This window comes from Mesoplodon bidens (assembly GCF_964165515.1).
Source record: "Mesoplodon bidens genome assembly, chromosome: 17".
Classification (NCBI taxonomy): Eukaryota; Metazoa; Chordata; class Mammalia; order Artiodactyla; family Ziphiidae; genus Mesoplodon; species Mesoplodon bidens.
In genome coordinates, this window is record NC_138174.1 from 43,148,221 (window position 1) to 43,161,890 (window position 13,670).

Here is a 13,670-nt window from a genome sequence, read left to right on the forward strand (position 1 = left end):
AAGACACAAGACTGAATCAGTGAAAATTAATTACTCTTCTTCTTCTAAGTTGAGTGAACTTGGTGTTTTATCAAATCACCTTTGTCCTACATACCTCATCAATAAAATGAGGTGATTTTTTCACTTGGTGTGTGGATTCTCCTTAGCTCCAAAGGTTCCATAATTCCAATTGCTAAATGGTATTAATTCATAACTCTGTACTATTCAGTAATATATCTTATCCTTCTATAGACGTTTGAAATCCCATGCTTTGAGCTTTTAAGAATACCATAAGGATGGCCATAGAATATGTATATTCATCAGAGAATGATCATATTATTGTATGTTAGGTCAGAGAGATGATAGCTTGATAGATAACTAGCTGGCTAGCTAGCTAGCTAATTAGGTAGATAGATAGACATATGTAGATAGTTAGATCAATCATCAAAACAGGGAAGCAAAGAATTAATAATTGCAATGTTCTAAAAATCCTTTAAATATTCTATTAAGTATGTTATATATATTATCTAATTTGATCCTCATAATACTTTTGCGTGGTAGTACAATTTGATTTGCTAGATGAAGAAATTTAATTTCAGAGAAACTGACATTCTTATAGTCATATAACCATGACTCAGTAAGTGGTGGAAATGGAATTCAGCCCCATGACCCATGACTCAGCATTTTCCATCAGCAAATTTAGCTTAAAAAGAGTGTTTGATTAAAATAAACAAACAAAAAATGTGAATAAGTAATAAAACATGGGTTGTAATGTTTAATTTTAACACAGAATGTTTCAGTCAATTGTAGATACGAAAACAGCATCTCATATAATTACCTGAGGTGGAAGCAGCGGCAGTCTTATAAAGGCCAGAAGCATACTCAAGTCATTGCATCTCCTCTGCATGTCATATTTGACCCACATCATTAATGCATGGAAGATGGTTTCTTCATCAGGGACATTGACATCATCACTGGCCAGGAGTTTATGGAGCTCCTCAGCTGGAAGCAGTAAAAACTCTTGATTTCTCATAACTTCCATTATGTTTTCCTACAGGGAAAAAAGAGCTTGGCATAAATTCGACCTTGGTTTTATTTAGCTAGCAAAGCACCTCAGAAAGAAATGAGAAAAGTAGTCAATAACCTTTGTTCTCATTATACCATAATCCTTGAGACTTAATCCTTCAGAAACTAAAAGCTGTTAAGATGAAAGCATTGTAATTGTAATTGAAGTGTAAATGTATCCAAGACAGCACAGGTCTTGTAATAACTGGAGGATTATAATGTTGAGCTTTGTTATGCAGGCAGAATATAAAGTGATTAAATGTTCAAGTTTCAAGTGGACTGTTAGGGAAAATTTGGTGAATATTAAAAGAATAGAATTTCAACTTTTTAAAAACTTGACTACATATACATCAATCAGAAAGTGGGAATAAAATTACACAGAAGTAACACTGTAAGATGCATCATTGTTTATTCAGAAAAGGATAAATAGAAGAGGTAGGCCATAAGTATCACAAAATCCCATATGTTTCACCCTTTTATTATCTCTCAAACCTCCCTCCTCACATGACAGTTTCTTGGGCTTAATTCAGAGTCCCATTTGTTTTCTTGCAGATTGCTGTCATACCCACTTAGTTACTCTGCCTGATTCTACCCTTAGCTTCTCTAGTGGACCTTCCGTACTGATACTAGAGGATATTTCTAAACTTCAATGTGCTCATGACACTACTCTAAAGTTTTTGTTTCATTTTTTTTGTTGTTGTTGTTGTTGTTGTTCAAATCTTTTGGTTAAACACACTGGTTCTTCACGATCTGACCTCTTCCTGATTCTAACACTTCATCTCCAAACTTATTGGCACACCAGCCACAAAATTATTCTTCCTTCATTTTGCCTTATCCTCACTCCATTGCTTAAAATGACTATTAGCCACCTTGTTTTCCTAATTTGTGTCATTTTTCAAGATTCAACTCAAAAATTAAATATGGATAGGATATATACATCCAGTGCTCTCTGTTCACTCCCATTTCATTTGGCTGCCTCACCTTCTATGCATGCACAGTGCATGCTGTTTACATCTATGACACAGCAGTTACCAAACTGCTACCTAATCTTTGGTGCACTTAGGAATGTGATAACAAGCCTTAAGTTCCCTGAGAAAAAGACTATGACATTTAACCTTTCATATCTAGATTCTGGACATAGCAGGTGAGCAGTACTTATTTGTTGAATAGATATATTGATCTTTGTACAGAAGAATAGATTTTGGAAATAGTACAGAGCAGTGCAGTGTTTTTCAAACACTTTTAAAAAACTACTTGTCAAAAATCTTCTTACATTTCATCACAAAGTCTTCTGTGTCTGATAAATGGTTAGAGAAGACAGAGATTTGACTGTTGGCCTTCACTTGTGTTCCACCTTCTTCTGTGTCTCCTGAGACAACTCCACGGAATATATAACTAAGGCTTCTCAGATGGTAACTTTAAAGCCACAGTTGTGGCAGAAATCTCAATAGGATGGTTATTTTAGGGTAAACCTGAAGTAGAGTGGGACTAGATCTCTTCTCCAAAGGGCATTGTGACTATGCTAAAACCTAGCAGAAGAGTCAGCAAATGCCCATTAATCTGTATGTCAGAGCAGATTCAAACGTGTTTTCTGAAGAGACACTTGACCTATGTTATGAGAGTATCCTTAGAATTGAATCCAAGGCTTGAAGTGCCTTCAGCTTTCACAAAAGCAGTCAACTTTACTTTTAGGTCATTGGTTATTTTCTTTACCTTTAAATGACATCACATAATAGCTGATTTCATGAAGGTTTCTTTTTCGCCCCCTGTGTTTCCTCTGTGTCTAATACAGTGCTGTGTAAACTATAGATGTCCAATACCTATTTACTTAATGAATGAACTGTGTGCCCTGAGATTTAGTGCCACCAAATTTCTCTAAAGAACTACAATAAGATAAAGAAGTTTTTGAAGAATCTTTAAAGGACTTTTTGTCCAACTATTATTCCAGTTACTCAAAAATCTATGCATCTATTAAACTACACACAGAATTATATAGCTAGACCATCAGTATATAGCGAGGGGTACCATAAAAAAGCAGCTCTATGAAACTGTCAACAGTGTCTATCATAAAGATATTGTTCGAGGCATATTTCATTATATTTTACAATGTCCTCTTTATGATGACCCTTGGGAGAAATTTCTTTTAGGTTTTAGTAGCAGGAATAATTGCACTTCTCCTGAGTAAATTGGTTTGCTTTTATCATGGATGTTGTAAATTATGAATTTGATCAGATTTCTCTTTTTATTTGGCCTCTAGAAAACTTAGAGTTAAATTGAAATCTAGCTGAAAGGAAGGTTATAGCCCTTTATAGTTTGATTTCTTTTTCAGACAGTTCTGACAATAACTTCATTTAATATCACTACAGCAGATTTTCTTTTTTCTTCTTTTATTCTTGCACCTAATTTAGATTATATTCTTATAATTTTGTATCTTTATATATTATACTACATCTTTTGGAAACAAGCAATGTTGTTTGCAGATATTGCTATAAATAAACTGGGCATTAGAAGTCAGTATCAGATATTACTGAATCTATCACACTGATGCATAGATTATATTGTTGTTTTTTTCTTTATATACGTTGGAGATCTAAAGGTCCCTTAGCTCCTTTTTCTTTATTTCTCCATCAAGTCTCTTTGAATGATATCTCGGCTAATATGCCTGTGTTATTTGCAATCCAGCTTCTGGAAACTATTTTAGTTTCATTATCTTTTATTCACTGAAGAAGAAAAATAACCAATTCACACTAGTTTCTTTATACCTTAGCTAATTCCTTGTTGTCTGAGAAGATCAAGTAATGAGAAGCATCAAAACTTTTTGGCCTGTTTACTTTTGGTACAATACCTTTATTTTAAGTTTATTCAATTATTCATTCTACACAGAATTATTGAACACCTAATATTTTGTCCTGTATAATTGTAGTGAGGAGAACGAAATGGATGTGCATCAAAAATCTTACCACACGTGGGACACCTAAACAATGTGCGAAGCCTAGAAAATAACTGTCATCCTGTCTGTAAAAGCTTGTTTTTCAAATGGACCTAGAATATTAGGTAGGAGTATAAATTAGACAATGAGAAAGAGAAAGACATGTATTCTGACCAGGGGAGACCAAATAAACAAAGGCACATAATATTGTATGAAGTGCCATGTTTGGTATGTCAACTTGATTGACAATGAACACAGAAAAAGTCATAGAAATTAATACTGAAAGTGTAATTTAGACCATATAATGGAATATGTTTATTGTAAAACTTTAACAGTTTCTCCATTAAATGGGAATATCTGTGTACATACATCTTTTTTTTTACATACATCTTTTACACATAGATTGAAATGTTCATTTTAAAGATTTTACCACCAAATTTAAGTTGCCACTGCATAAGACACAACATAAGACAATAATCCATATTAATTACATAAATGAAGACTAAAGTGTACTATTTTTGCTACTTCATAATATTTTAAATAATTTTTCTAGCTATAAAAATTCAGGTTTTTTTAATTCTAAGTAGACAGACATTACCATTTTTAATTATTATTTCCTGAATTTGACATAAATGTATTTTCTAATATTCATTTTTTTCTGTCTCTTAATTCTATTATTGTTTTTTCCCTCATCTTATTGTTGCTAATATATCAAATAGAAGTAATTCATTTGATATTCCATTAGAAATTCTTTTTTTACACCATTTAAAAAGTTAGATAACAATAATGGTAACATCAAGTCAAGGAAAATATAAGTCAATTCCTTCAATTGTCACATTTTAGTTATTGGTTTAGTTTAAAATATGGATATTAAAATGTAGTTAAATATTTTATTAATGATCAAGTAAGTTTAACATAAACTTTAATGTTGTTCACAACACATTATCTATTTATTATGGTTAACTCAAGGAAAACTCACTGCTATGAAAATCTATTGAGATAAAACCTATGTCTCACCATCTTGCACTTTGCAATTAGTGGTCAGTTAGAGGAACCTCCCAATCACTGTTTTAAGCATTATGGTGAGAAGGTTAATCCTTTGCCAGACCAGTATAGAATCTGTGGCTTGATTTCAAAACACCAGAGGGTATGGAATTTACTTAATTGCCATTTAAAAAGTTATTGGTTAAGAAGATGAATACTTAGGAGGCTCATACTGTCAAATAAATGGAAAACTGAAAGGGAAGCCTAGGAATTGGTTACATCTTCTGGTTGAGGCTTATTATCTAAGTACGAAAAATGTAAATTTTTGGTCTAAAGTCGTAGGATTATAAAGTTATAATTCCATCAGCATTCTATGCCAGCAAAGCTTTGATAGTTTCGGATACATGTATGGTTCTACTATTGTCAGGAGTAAGATTGAAACATGCATCTCTTGACTCCTGAAGCAGTGTCTTTTCTGTTACAACATGTACTGAATTGAATAGTGTTTCCCAAAACTTCAAGTTCACTTGGAACCTCAGAATGTAACCTTATTAGGAAATGGGACATCATTACAGATGTAATTATTTAAAATAAGGTCTTACTGGATTGGAATAGACTCTAATCCAATGGTGGGGTGCTTAGAAGAAAAAACTAGGAGAGATGCAGTCATACAGGTGGGAGAAACCCCTGAGAAGACAGAGGAGACACAGGGGGAAAAAGGCCATGTGAAATGAGAGAGACAAAGATAAAAGGAATACTAATACAAGATTAAATAATGAAGAAAGCTTTACCTCCTCTTCCTCAAACTCATATGGTATCGTCTTCCTGGATAGAGATTCTTGATAGAATCTAATCAAATTATATTGAATATCAATGTCATTATTGTACATGAAGGTTAGAATAAAATCCTTCTTCAAGAAAGAGCTAGATTGCAACCCTTGTATAGTGGCTACATTTCCTCCTACCTGTACCATCATCTCTTTGATGACTGAAACTTGTCTTTTACTTGTATATATGTATTAAGCCAAATGAAGACTCATTTTCATTAGGCAGACCAAATAGGAGTTGTTTGTTCACTTTTCCTTCTTTACTATAAGATTTTCTATAGTAATTATTTAAAGGACAAACTTCTAGTGTAGAAAAAGTTTCATTAGTAATCAAAAAGTGAAAATAAAAATGAAAACAATATAGCACTTTATACTATTAAGGTTGCAGGGATTTCAAAACAATTATGAGCAGTACTTCCAAAACCACAAGTTGATATGCTACCTTTGAAAAGTGATTTGTCATTGTGCATCATAACAATTTAACCCAAGAACTCCAGTTCTAGGAATTTTTCCATACATATATGAAGAAAAAGTTTATATATATATATATATATATATATATATATATATATATATATATACACACATATATACACATGTGTATACATGTATATATATATATACACACAATTATTCAGTACAGCATTACTTAAAATAGTAAAAAATATAAAAAGCTAATAAATAAATAAATTTCTCCCTCCCAAAAATTGAGTAATAATTAAAATAACACAGTGAACAATATTTCACAGAACTAGAACAAAAAATTTTACAATTTGTATGGAAACACAAAAGATCCCGAATAGCCAAATCAATCTTGAGAAAGAAATATGGAGCTGGAGGAATCAGGTTCCCTGAGTGCAGACTATACTACAAAGCTACAGTAATCAAGACAGTATAGTACTGACACAAAAAACAGAAATATAGATCAATGGAACAGGATAGAAAGCCCAGAGATAAACCCACGCACATATGGTCACCTTATCTTTGATAAAGGAGGCAAGAATATACAATGGAGAAAAGGCATCCTCTTCAATAAGTGGTGCTGGGAAAACAGGACAGCTACATGTAAAAGAATGAAATTAGAACACTCCCTAACACCATTACAAAAATGAACCCAAAATATATTAAAAACCTAAATGTAAAACCAGACACTATAAAACTCTTAGAGGAAAACATTGGCAGAACACTCTATGACATAAATCACAGCAAGATCCTTTTTGACCCATCTCCTAGAGAAATGGAAATAAAGCCAAAAATAAACAAATGGAACCTAATGAAACTTAAAAGCTTTTGCACAGCAAAGGAAACCACAAACAAGATGAAAAGACAACCCTCAGAATGGGAGAAAATATTTACCAATGAAGAAACTGACAAAGGATTAATCCCCAAAATATATAAACAGCTCATGCAGCTCAATATCAAAAAAAAACAAACAACCCAATCCAAAAATGAGTGGAAGACCTAAATAGACATTTCTCCAAAGAAGATATACAGATTGCCAACGAACACATGAAAGGATGTTCAACATCATTAATCATTAGAGAAATGAAAATCAAAACTACAATGAGGTAACACCTCACACCAGTCAGAATGGCCATCATCAAAAATTGTACAAACAATAAATGTTGGAGAGGGTGTGGAGAAAAGGGAACCCTCTTGCACTGTTGGTGGGAATGTAAATTGATACAGCCACTATGGAGAACAGTATGGGTGCTCCTTTAAAATCTAAAAATAGAACTACCATACGATCCAGCAATCCCCCTACTGTACATATACCCTGAGAAAACCATAATTCAAAAAGAGTCATATACCACAATGTTCATTGTAGCTCTATTTACAATAGCCAGGACATGGAAGCAACCTAATTATTCACTGACAGATGAATAGATAAAGAAGATGTGGCACATATACACAAGGGACTATTACTCAGCCATAAAAAGAAATGAAACTGAGTTATATGTAGTGAGGTGTATGTACATAGAGTCTGTCATACAAAGTAAGTTAGAAAGAGAAAAACAAATACTGTATGCTTATACATATATATGGAAACAAACAAACAAAAAAAGAAACAAAACAAAAAAAAAGGTTCTGAAGAACCTATGGGCAGGACAGGAATAAAGACGCAGGTGTAGAGAATGGACTTGAGGACACAAGAGGGGGAAGTGTAAACTGGGACGAAGTGAGAGAGTGGCACGGACAAATATACACTACCAAATATAAAATAGCTAGTGGGAAGCAGTCGCATAGCACAGGGAGATCAGCTGGGTGCTTTCTATCCACCTAGAAGGATGGGATAAGGAGGGTCAGAGGGAGACTCAAGAGGGAGGAGATATGGGGATCTATGTATACACATAGCTGATTCACTTTGTTATACAGAAGCAACTAACACAACATTGTAAAACAATTATACTCCAATGAAGAGGTTAAAAAAGAAAGTTATCAGAAAAAAAAAAAAGCAGTGAACAGTAGAAAATGGGCTAATTGTACAATTGGTGATTGTTTAAGCAAATTATGGTATATCCACTGTACTTAATTTTATACAACCATATAAAATTAGAGAGCCTGGCCCTGCCAATATCTTGACTTCAGACTTTTAGCCTGTAGAACTGCAAGAGAATAAATTTCTATTGTTAGAAGCTACCCAGTTTTGGGTACTTTTTATGGCAGCCCTAGGAAAATGACACATATCACAAGAGAAATTTAAATATAGTTATGTTTAAAACTCTCACATAAACCTAAGAAAACATGGTAATTATTCCCAATCTTTTAAGTGATCAAATCTAGGCTTTTTATTTTATAGAATGATTCCTTTAAGAAATATTAGGTTTCTTATGAGCCAAGGAGCATTGGGAACAGGAGAAAGTGGTCTACCCTCAGGATAAACTTCTCTTTATATATACTTTTTCCACTGCCTCTATGATTTAAACTTTCAAAAAATACACGGCAGGGAGAGGCACTTCTCCCAATTATCAATGGCTAAGAATAGCACTTACCTTAATGTTGCTGCACAGATTTTGCTGTCAAGACCCATTCAGGTTAAAACCAATTTTCTTGGGCTTTTTATTATTTGGCTTCTGTGAATTTTTAATGCCTGTGTCAAAGTTGCTGCCTGAGCTCTTGAGCACTACCTGAGAGTTCAAAAGGAAGGGATTCAATAGGAGATAATAACACCTTGTTATTTTACAGATAGGAATTCTGAGGCCCAGAGGGGCTCATACATAATCATACCATTAGTCAAGATATGGCTGAGAGTAGGAATTCAGTCTTTTATCCTGTTATATTACCTGGTCTATCCATCCTTCTATTAATTTCCCCTTCTCGTTCTCCTCTGCCCATCTAGTTTGGACTTACTGGTTTACTTTGATCTATGCAACATGCTTGCACCCTGATTCTTGAGTGCTAACTTAGATCTTATTTCCAATTCTTTCTTGGTATAACTGGGTTCCATGATATGGCTTGGTGACAATGGAGAGTCCATAGATTACCATTGACTTGGAGAGTTGGCCAAGATTTAGATCCCAATGCTGTTACCCACTGGCTGTGTGTTAGGAACTTGGTTCCTTATCTGTAAATGTGGATAAAAATAGTATTCACCTTAAAGCATTGTCCTGAGGATTAACTGTTAAGATTAAATACATTTACTGTTCTTAGAAAAGTAACTGACACATAGCAAATATTATATAAGCATTTGCCATTAACTGTTCTGCATCAGAATTTCCCTTCCTTTCAGGCTCTTATTCGTAGTTGTATTCATGTTCATATCTCTTTATCTTCCCTATTTTCTTTGCTGATTATTCAGTCAACAAACTTTTATTGAGTGCTTTTTCTATGTCTCGTATGTTCTTAATACTAGGAATACAGAGCCAAAAAAAAAAAAAAAAAAGAAAGAAAGAAAAAGAAAAGTTCCAGCTTCTAAGAAATTTATTTTCCAATAAGGAGGACAATATGACAATATGATGTTAAAAGAGAAATATATAATTTTTATGGCAAGAGAGAAAAAGATGAAAGATTTAATGGAATCCAATAGTTGAAAATGCAAATAGAATAAAGGAGGCCAAAGAGGAGTTTGAATTAGGAGACACACACTTTTTTCTGTCTGGAATAACAATTCCCAAGACAAGGAAATGTTTCTCATAGAATCATAGATTTGGAGAGTACTAAAGAACTGTTGATGTCATCTGGTCTAATACTCATATCATTATCTAGCAGGGTTAAAAATGGGAATTTCTGCAACTTCATATAATCTCAAATTGGAAACGATGTTTGAAGTCACTTAATTTAATGTTCACGGTATGTACTTCTGTGCAATGTTTACCCAGTGACTATTTTCAGTGATGGGAAATCCACTACCTTAGAAAAAAGCTCATATCATTGTTGAATAGCTCTGTCAGAACACCATCCTCATTTTGAAGTAAAATTGGCTTTCTTGTAATTTTCTCATATTAATTCAGGGCAAATATACTATTAATATTCTATTGATTGGCTTTATGAATACTTGAAGATTGATATATATTTTTTCTGTCATGTCTTTTAAAGGCTACAGAACTATTACTCTTTAATCCATCTGAAGGATCTGAATCCTCAAAATCAGGAAAGAATGCTAAGTAGAAAGCACAATTTTCACTGAATTTCCCCTGAACTACCTGCTTTCCTTTCTGTACTCCTTCAGAAATAAAAACAAATAAAAAAAATGTTTTTCACAGACTATATTGCTTATTTACATACATCTTTTTATCTTTCCCAAGACATTTTCTAAAGGCAGGAAAACAAATATGAAGCAATCACTGTCTAAAAACACATTTCAATAATCCAATTTATCTCTATGTGTATATATAACATATACATATATATATATATATATAATTCAGAAAAGAAAACAAGGAAAAGAAATGTTTTCAAAGAGTTGTCAGTGTATTCAATTCTTCTTTTTTCTTGTCAATTTTGTTATCAGTGCCTAGGAAATGACACAAAATTGAATTTCTTTAAGACTTCTTGGATCAAAATCCGCCAGACTAAAGTGAATGTTTGCCAGTTTTATTATTTCTTTTTTTAAACATCTTTATTGGAGTATAATTGCTTTACAATGTTGTGTTAGTTTCTGCTGTATAACAAAGTGAGTCAGCTATACCTATACATATATCCCCATAACCCCTCCCTCTCACGTCTCCCTCCCACCCTCCTTATCCCATAACTCTAGGTGGACACAAAGCATCGAGCTGATCTCCCTGTGCTATGCAGCTGCTTCCCACTAGCTATCTAATGGGATAGATATACATGTGGTAGTGTATATATGTCCATATCACTCTCTCACTTCGTCCCATCTTACCCTTCACTCTCCCCGTGTCAAGTCCATTCTCTATCTGCATCTTTATTCCTGTCCTGCCCCTAGGTTCTTCAGAACCATTTTTTTTTATTCCATGTATATATATATATATATATATATATATATGTTAGCATACGGTATTTGTTTTTCTCTTTCTGACTTACTTCACTCTGCATGACAGACTCTAGGTACATCCACCTCACTACAAATAACTCAATTTCATTTCCTTTTAAAGCTGAGTAATATTCCATTGTGTATATGTACCACATCTTCTTTATCCATTCATCTGTGAATGGGCACTTAGGTTGCTTCCTTGTCCTGGTTATTGTCAATAGAGCTGCAATGAACATTGTGGTACAAGACTCTTTGAATTATGGTTTTCTCAGGGTATATGGCCACCAGTGGGATTTCTGGGTCATATGGTAGTTCTATTTTTAAGTTTTTAAGGAACCTCCATACTCTTTTCCATAGTTGCTGTATCAATTTACATTCTCACCAACAGTGCAAGAGGGTTCCCTTTTCTCCACACCCTCTCCATCATTTATTGTTTGTACATTTTTTTTGTGATTGCCATTCTGACTGCTGTGAGGTGATAACACATTGTAGTTTTGATTTGCACTTCTCTAATGATTAGTGATGTTGTGCATGCTTGAATGTGTTTGTTGGCAATCTGTATGCCTTCTTTGGAGAAATGTCTATTTAGGTCTTCTGCCCATTTCTGTATTGGATTTTTTTTTTTTTTTTGATATTGAGCTGCATGAGCTGCTTGTGTATTTTGGAGATTAATCCTTTGTCAGTTGCTTCATTTGCACGTTTGCAAATACTTTCTCCCATTCTGAGGGTTGTCTTTTCATCTTGTTTATGGTTCCCTTTGCTGTGCCAAAGCTTTTAAGTTTCATTAGGTCCCACTTGTTTAATTTTGTTTTTATTTCCATTTTTCTAGGAGGTGAGTAGAAAAGTATCTTGCTGTAATTTATGTCATAGAATGGTATGCCTAAGTTTTCTTCTAAGAATTTTATAGTGTCTGGTCTTACATTTATTTCTTTAATCCATTTTGAGTTTATTTTTGTATACAGTGTTTATATATATGTATATAGTAATATACATATTATATATATTAATATCTATATTTATCTCATATAAATATATAATTGAGATATACTGAGAGCTGGCAAAGCTCTCTCTGATTCCTTAATGTATTAGAACAGTGGTTCTCAAATTGTTGCATGTATCAGAATCTCCTGGAGGCAGGGCTGTCTACACAGTTTGTGAAGCACAATGCAAAGTGAAGATGCAGAGCCTCTTGCTCGAAGAGCAGGAAAAAGGGTAGTAAAAGGTACACATAAAGCTTTTTCTTTTCCTCCACAGAACTTTGATTTGTCATGGTGCTTTTTATTTGTTATTTCAAGTCATTCTAATAAAGAAAAATTAAAACTTTAAACTACTAGCATGAATTTTACTTCTCATCTTTATTTTGTGCAATGTTAGTTTTAAACGTCAGTAGCAGAGAGTTTAAGTCATATGCAGAAGCACCGAAATTACACAATTTGTATTTTGTGGTTCCTCTCTGAAGGGTGACCAGAGCTGGCCAGAAGAAACAGAAGCTTGAAAGTTTGGAAGGAGAAGGATTGTGTCCCCTCAGGCATGGAACCAGCCTGAGGTGGTGCTCCCAGGTATGGGAAGACTCTCACAGTTGCCTGGGGCATTAATATCCAGCTATTGACTTGACAATTGCTTTTTCCTCAATTCTCATTATCAGGAAATTATCAAGAAAGAACAAAAGGAGTTTTTCTTTATATAACAAAGGTGGCAGTGCACTTTCATAATCTCAGAGCTCTAGTTATAATGTAACTATATTCTCTGTCCTGATATAGTCTGCAAAAACCTTGATTGTCCTGACATTCCACAAGGCATCAAACCTATCCATTCTATTGATAATATATATTGTCAGGCTAACTGGATTCAGTGAGTAAGAAGTGATGAGTATTCTAGATAACCTAGTAAAACACATGTATACCAGAAGCTGAGAAATAAATCCCTATGAGGTTTCGAGGATCTGCTGTATCTGTAGACTTTTCAATAATCTCATGGTCTAGAGTATAGTGGGGGAACTTCTCCACATGGAGAGAAAGTCACTGCCCCTCACACAACCAACCAATGAAAATGAGGCACAGAATTTATTAGGTTCCTTTGGATTTTTAAGGTACATAAGTATATGATTCAAATCTATTTGTTGGTTGGTTCATAAGGTTATTGGTTTCTAATGGGGATAGTGTATGCAAGTCCCAGTTGTTGGGTAAGTTTCCCTGCCATTTGTGCCATATGACTGAAAATTAGTCCTGGAGTATCCATGGTGGATAAGAATGTGGAGAAGAGAACTAGTAAGTCTCAGTGGTAAAACCATGGCTCAGACTTCTAAAGTTCTGTAGCAAGACTACCCTCTGCAAGTAAGATTTGCTCTCTGAAAAAATAGCTCTTGTAACACTATTGGGCTCACGTGGTAACTGAGGATATTACCATGAATTTCCAGAGACTGAAAACTCTTTGGTGTTATTAAATCCAT

At 33.9% G+C, this 13,670-nt stretch overlaps 1 protein-coding gene across 2 annotated transcripts in view; it reads right to left on the minus strand.

Annotated features, from left to right (window-relative positions):
- KLHL1 (kelch like family member 1) overlaps positions 1-13,670 on the minus strand; it is a gene marked incomplete at both ends in the record, with an annotated part of 390,611 nt that overhangs the window by 147,916 nt on the left and 229,025 nt on the right. For both annotated transcript variants that reach the window (XM_081214996.1, XM_081214995.1), the window contains one exon: positions 818-1,030. In XM_081214996.1, coding sequence (XP_081071122.1) covers positions 818-1,030 — 213 coding nt within the window. The remainder of the gene's footprint in view (positions 1-817; positions 1,031-13,670) is intronic.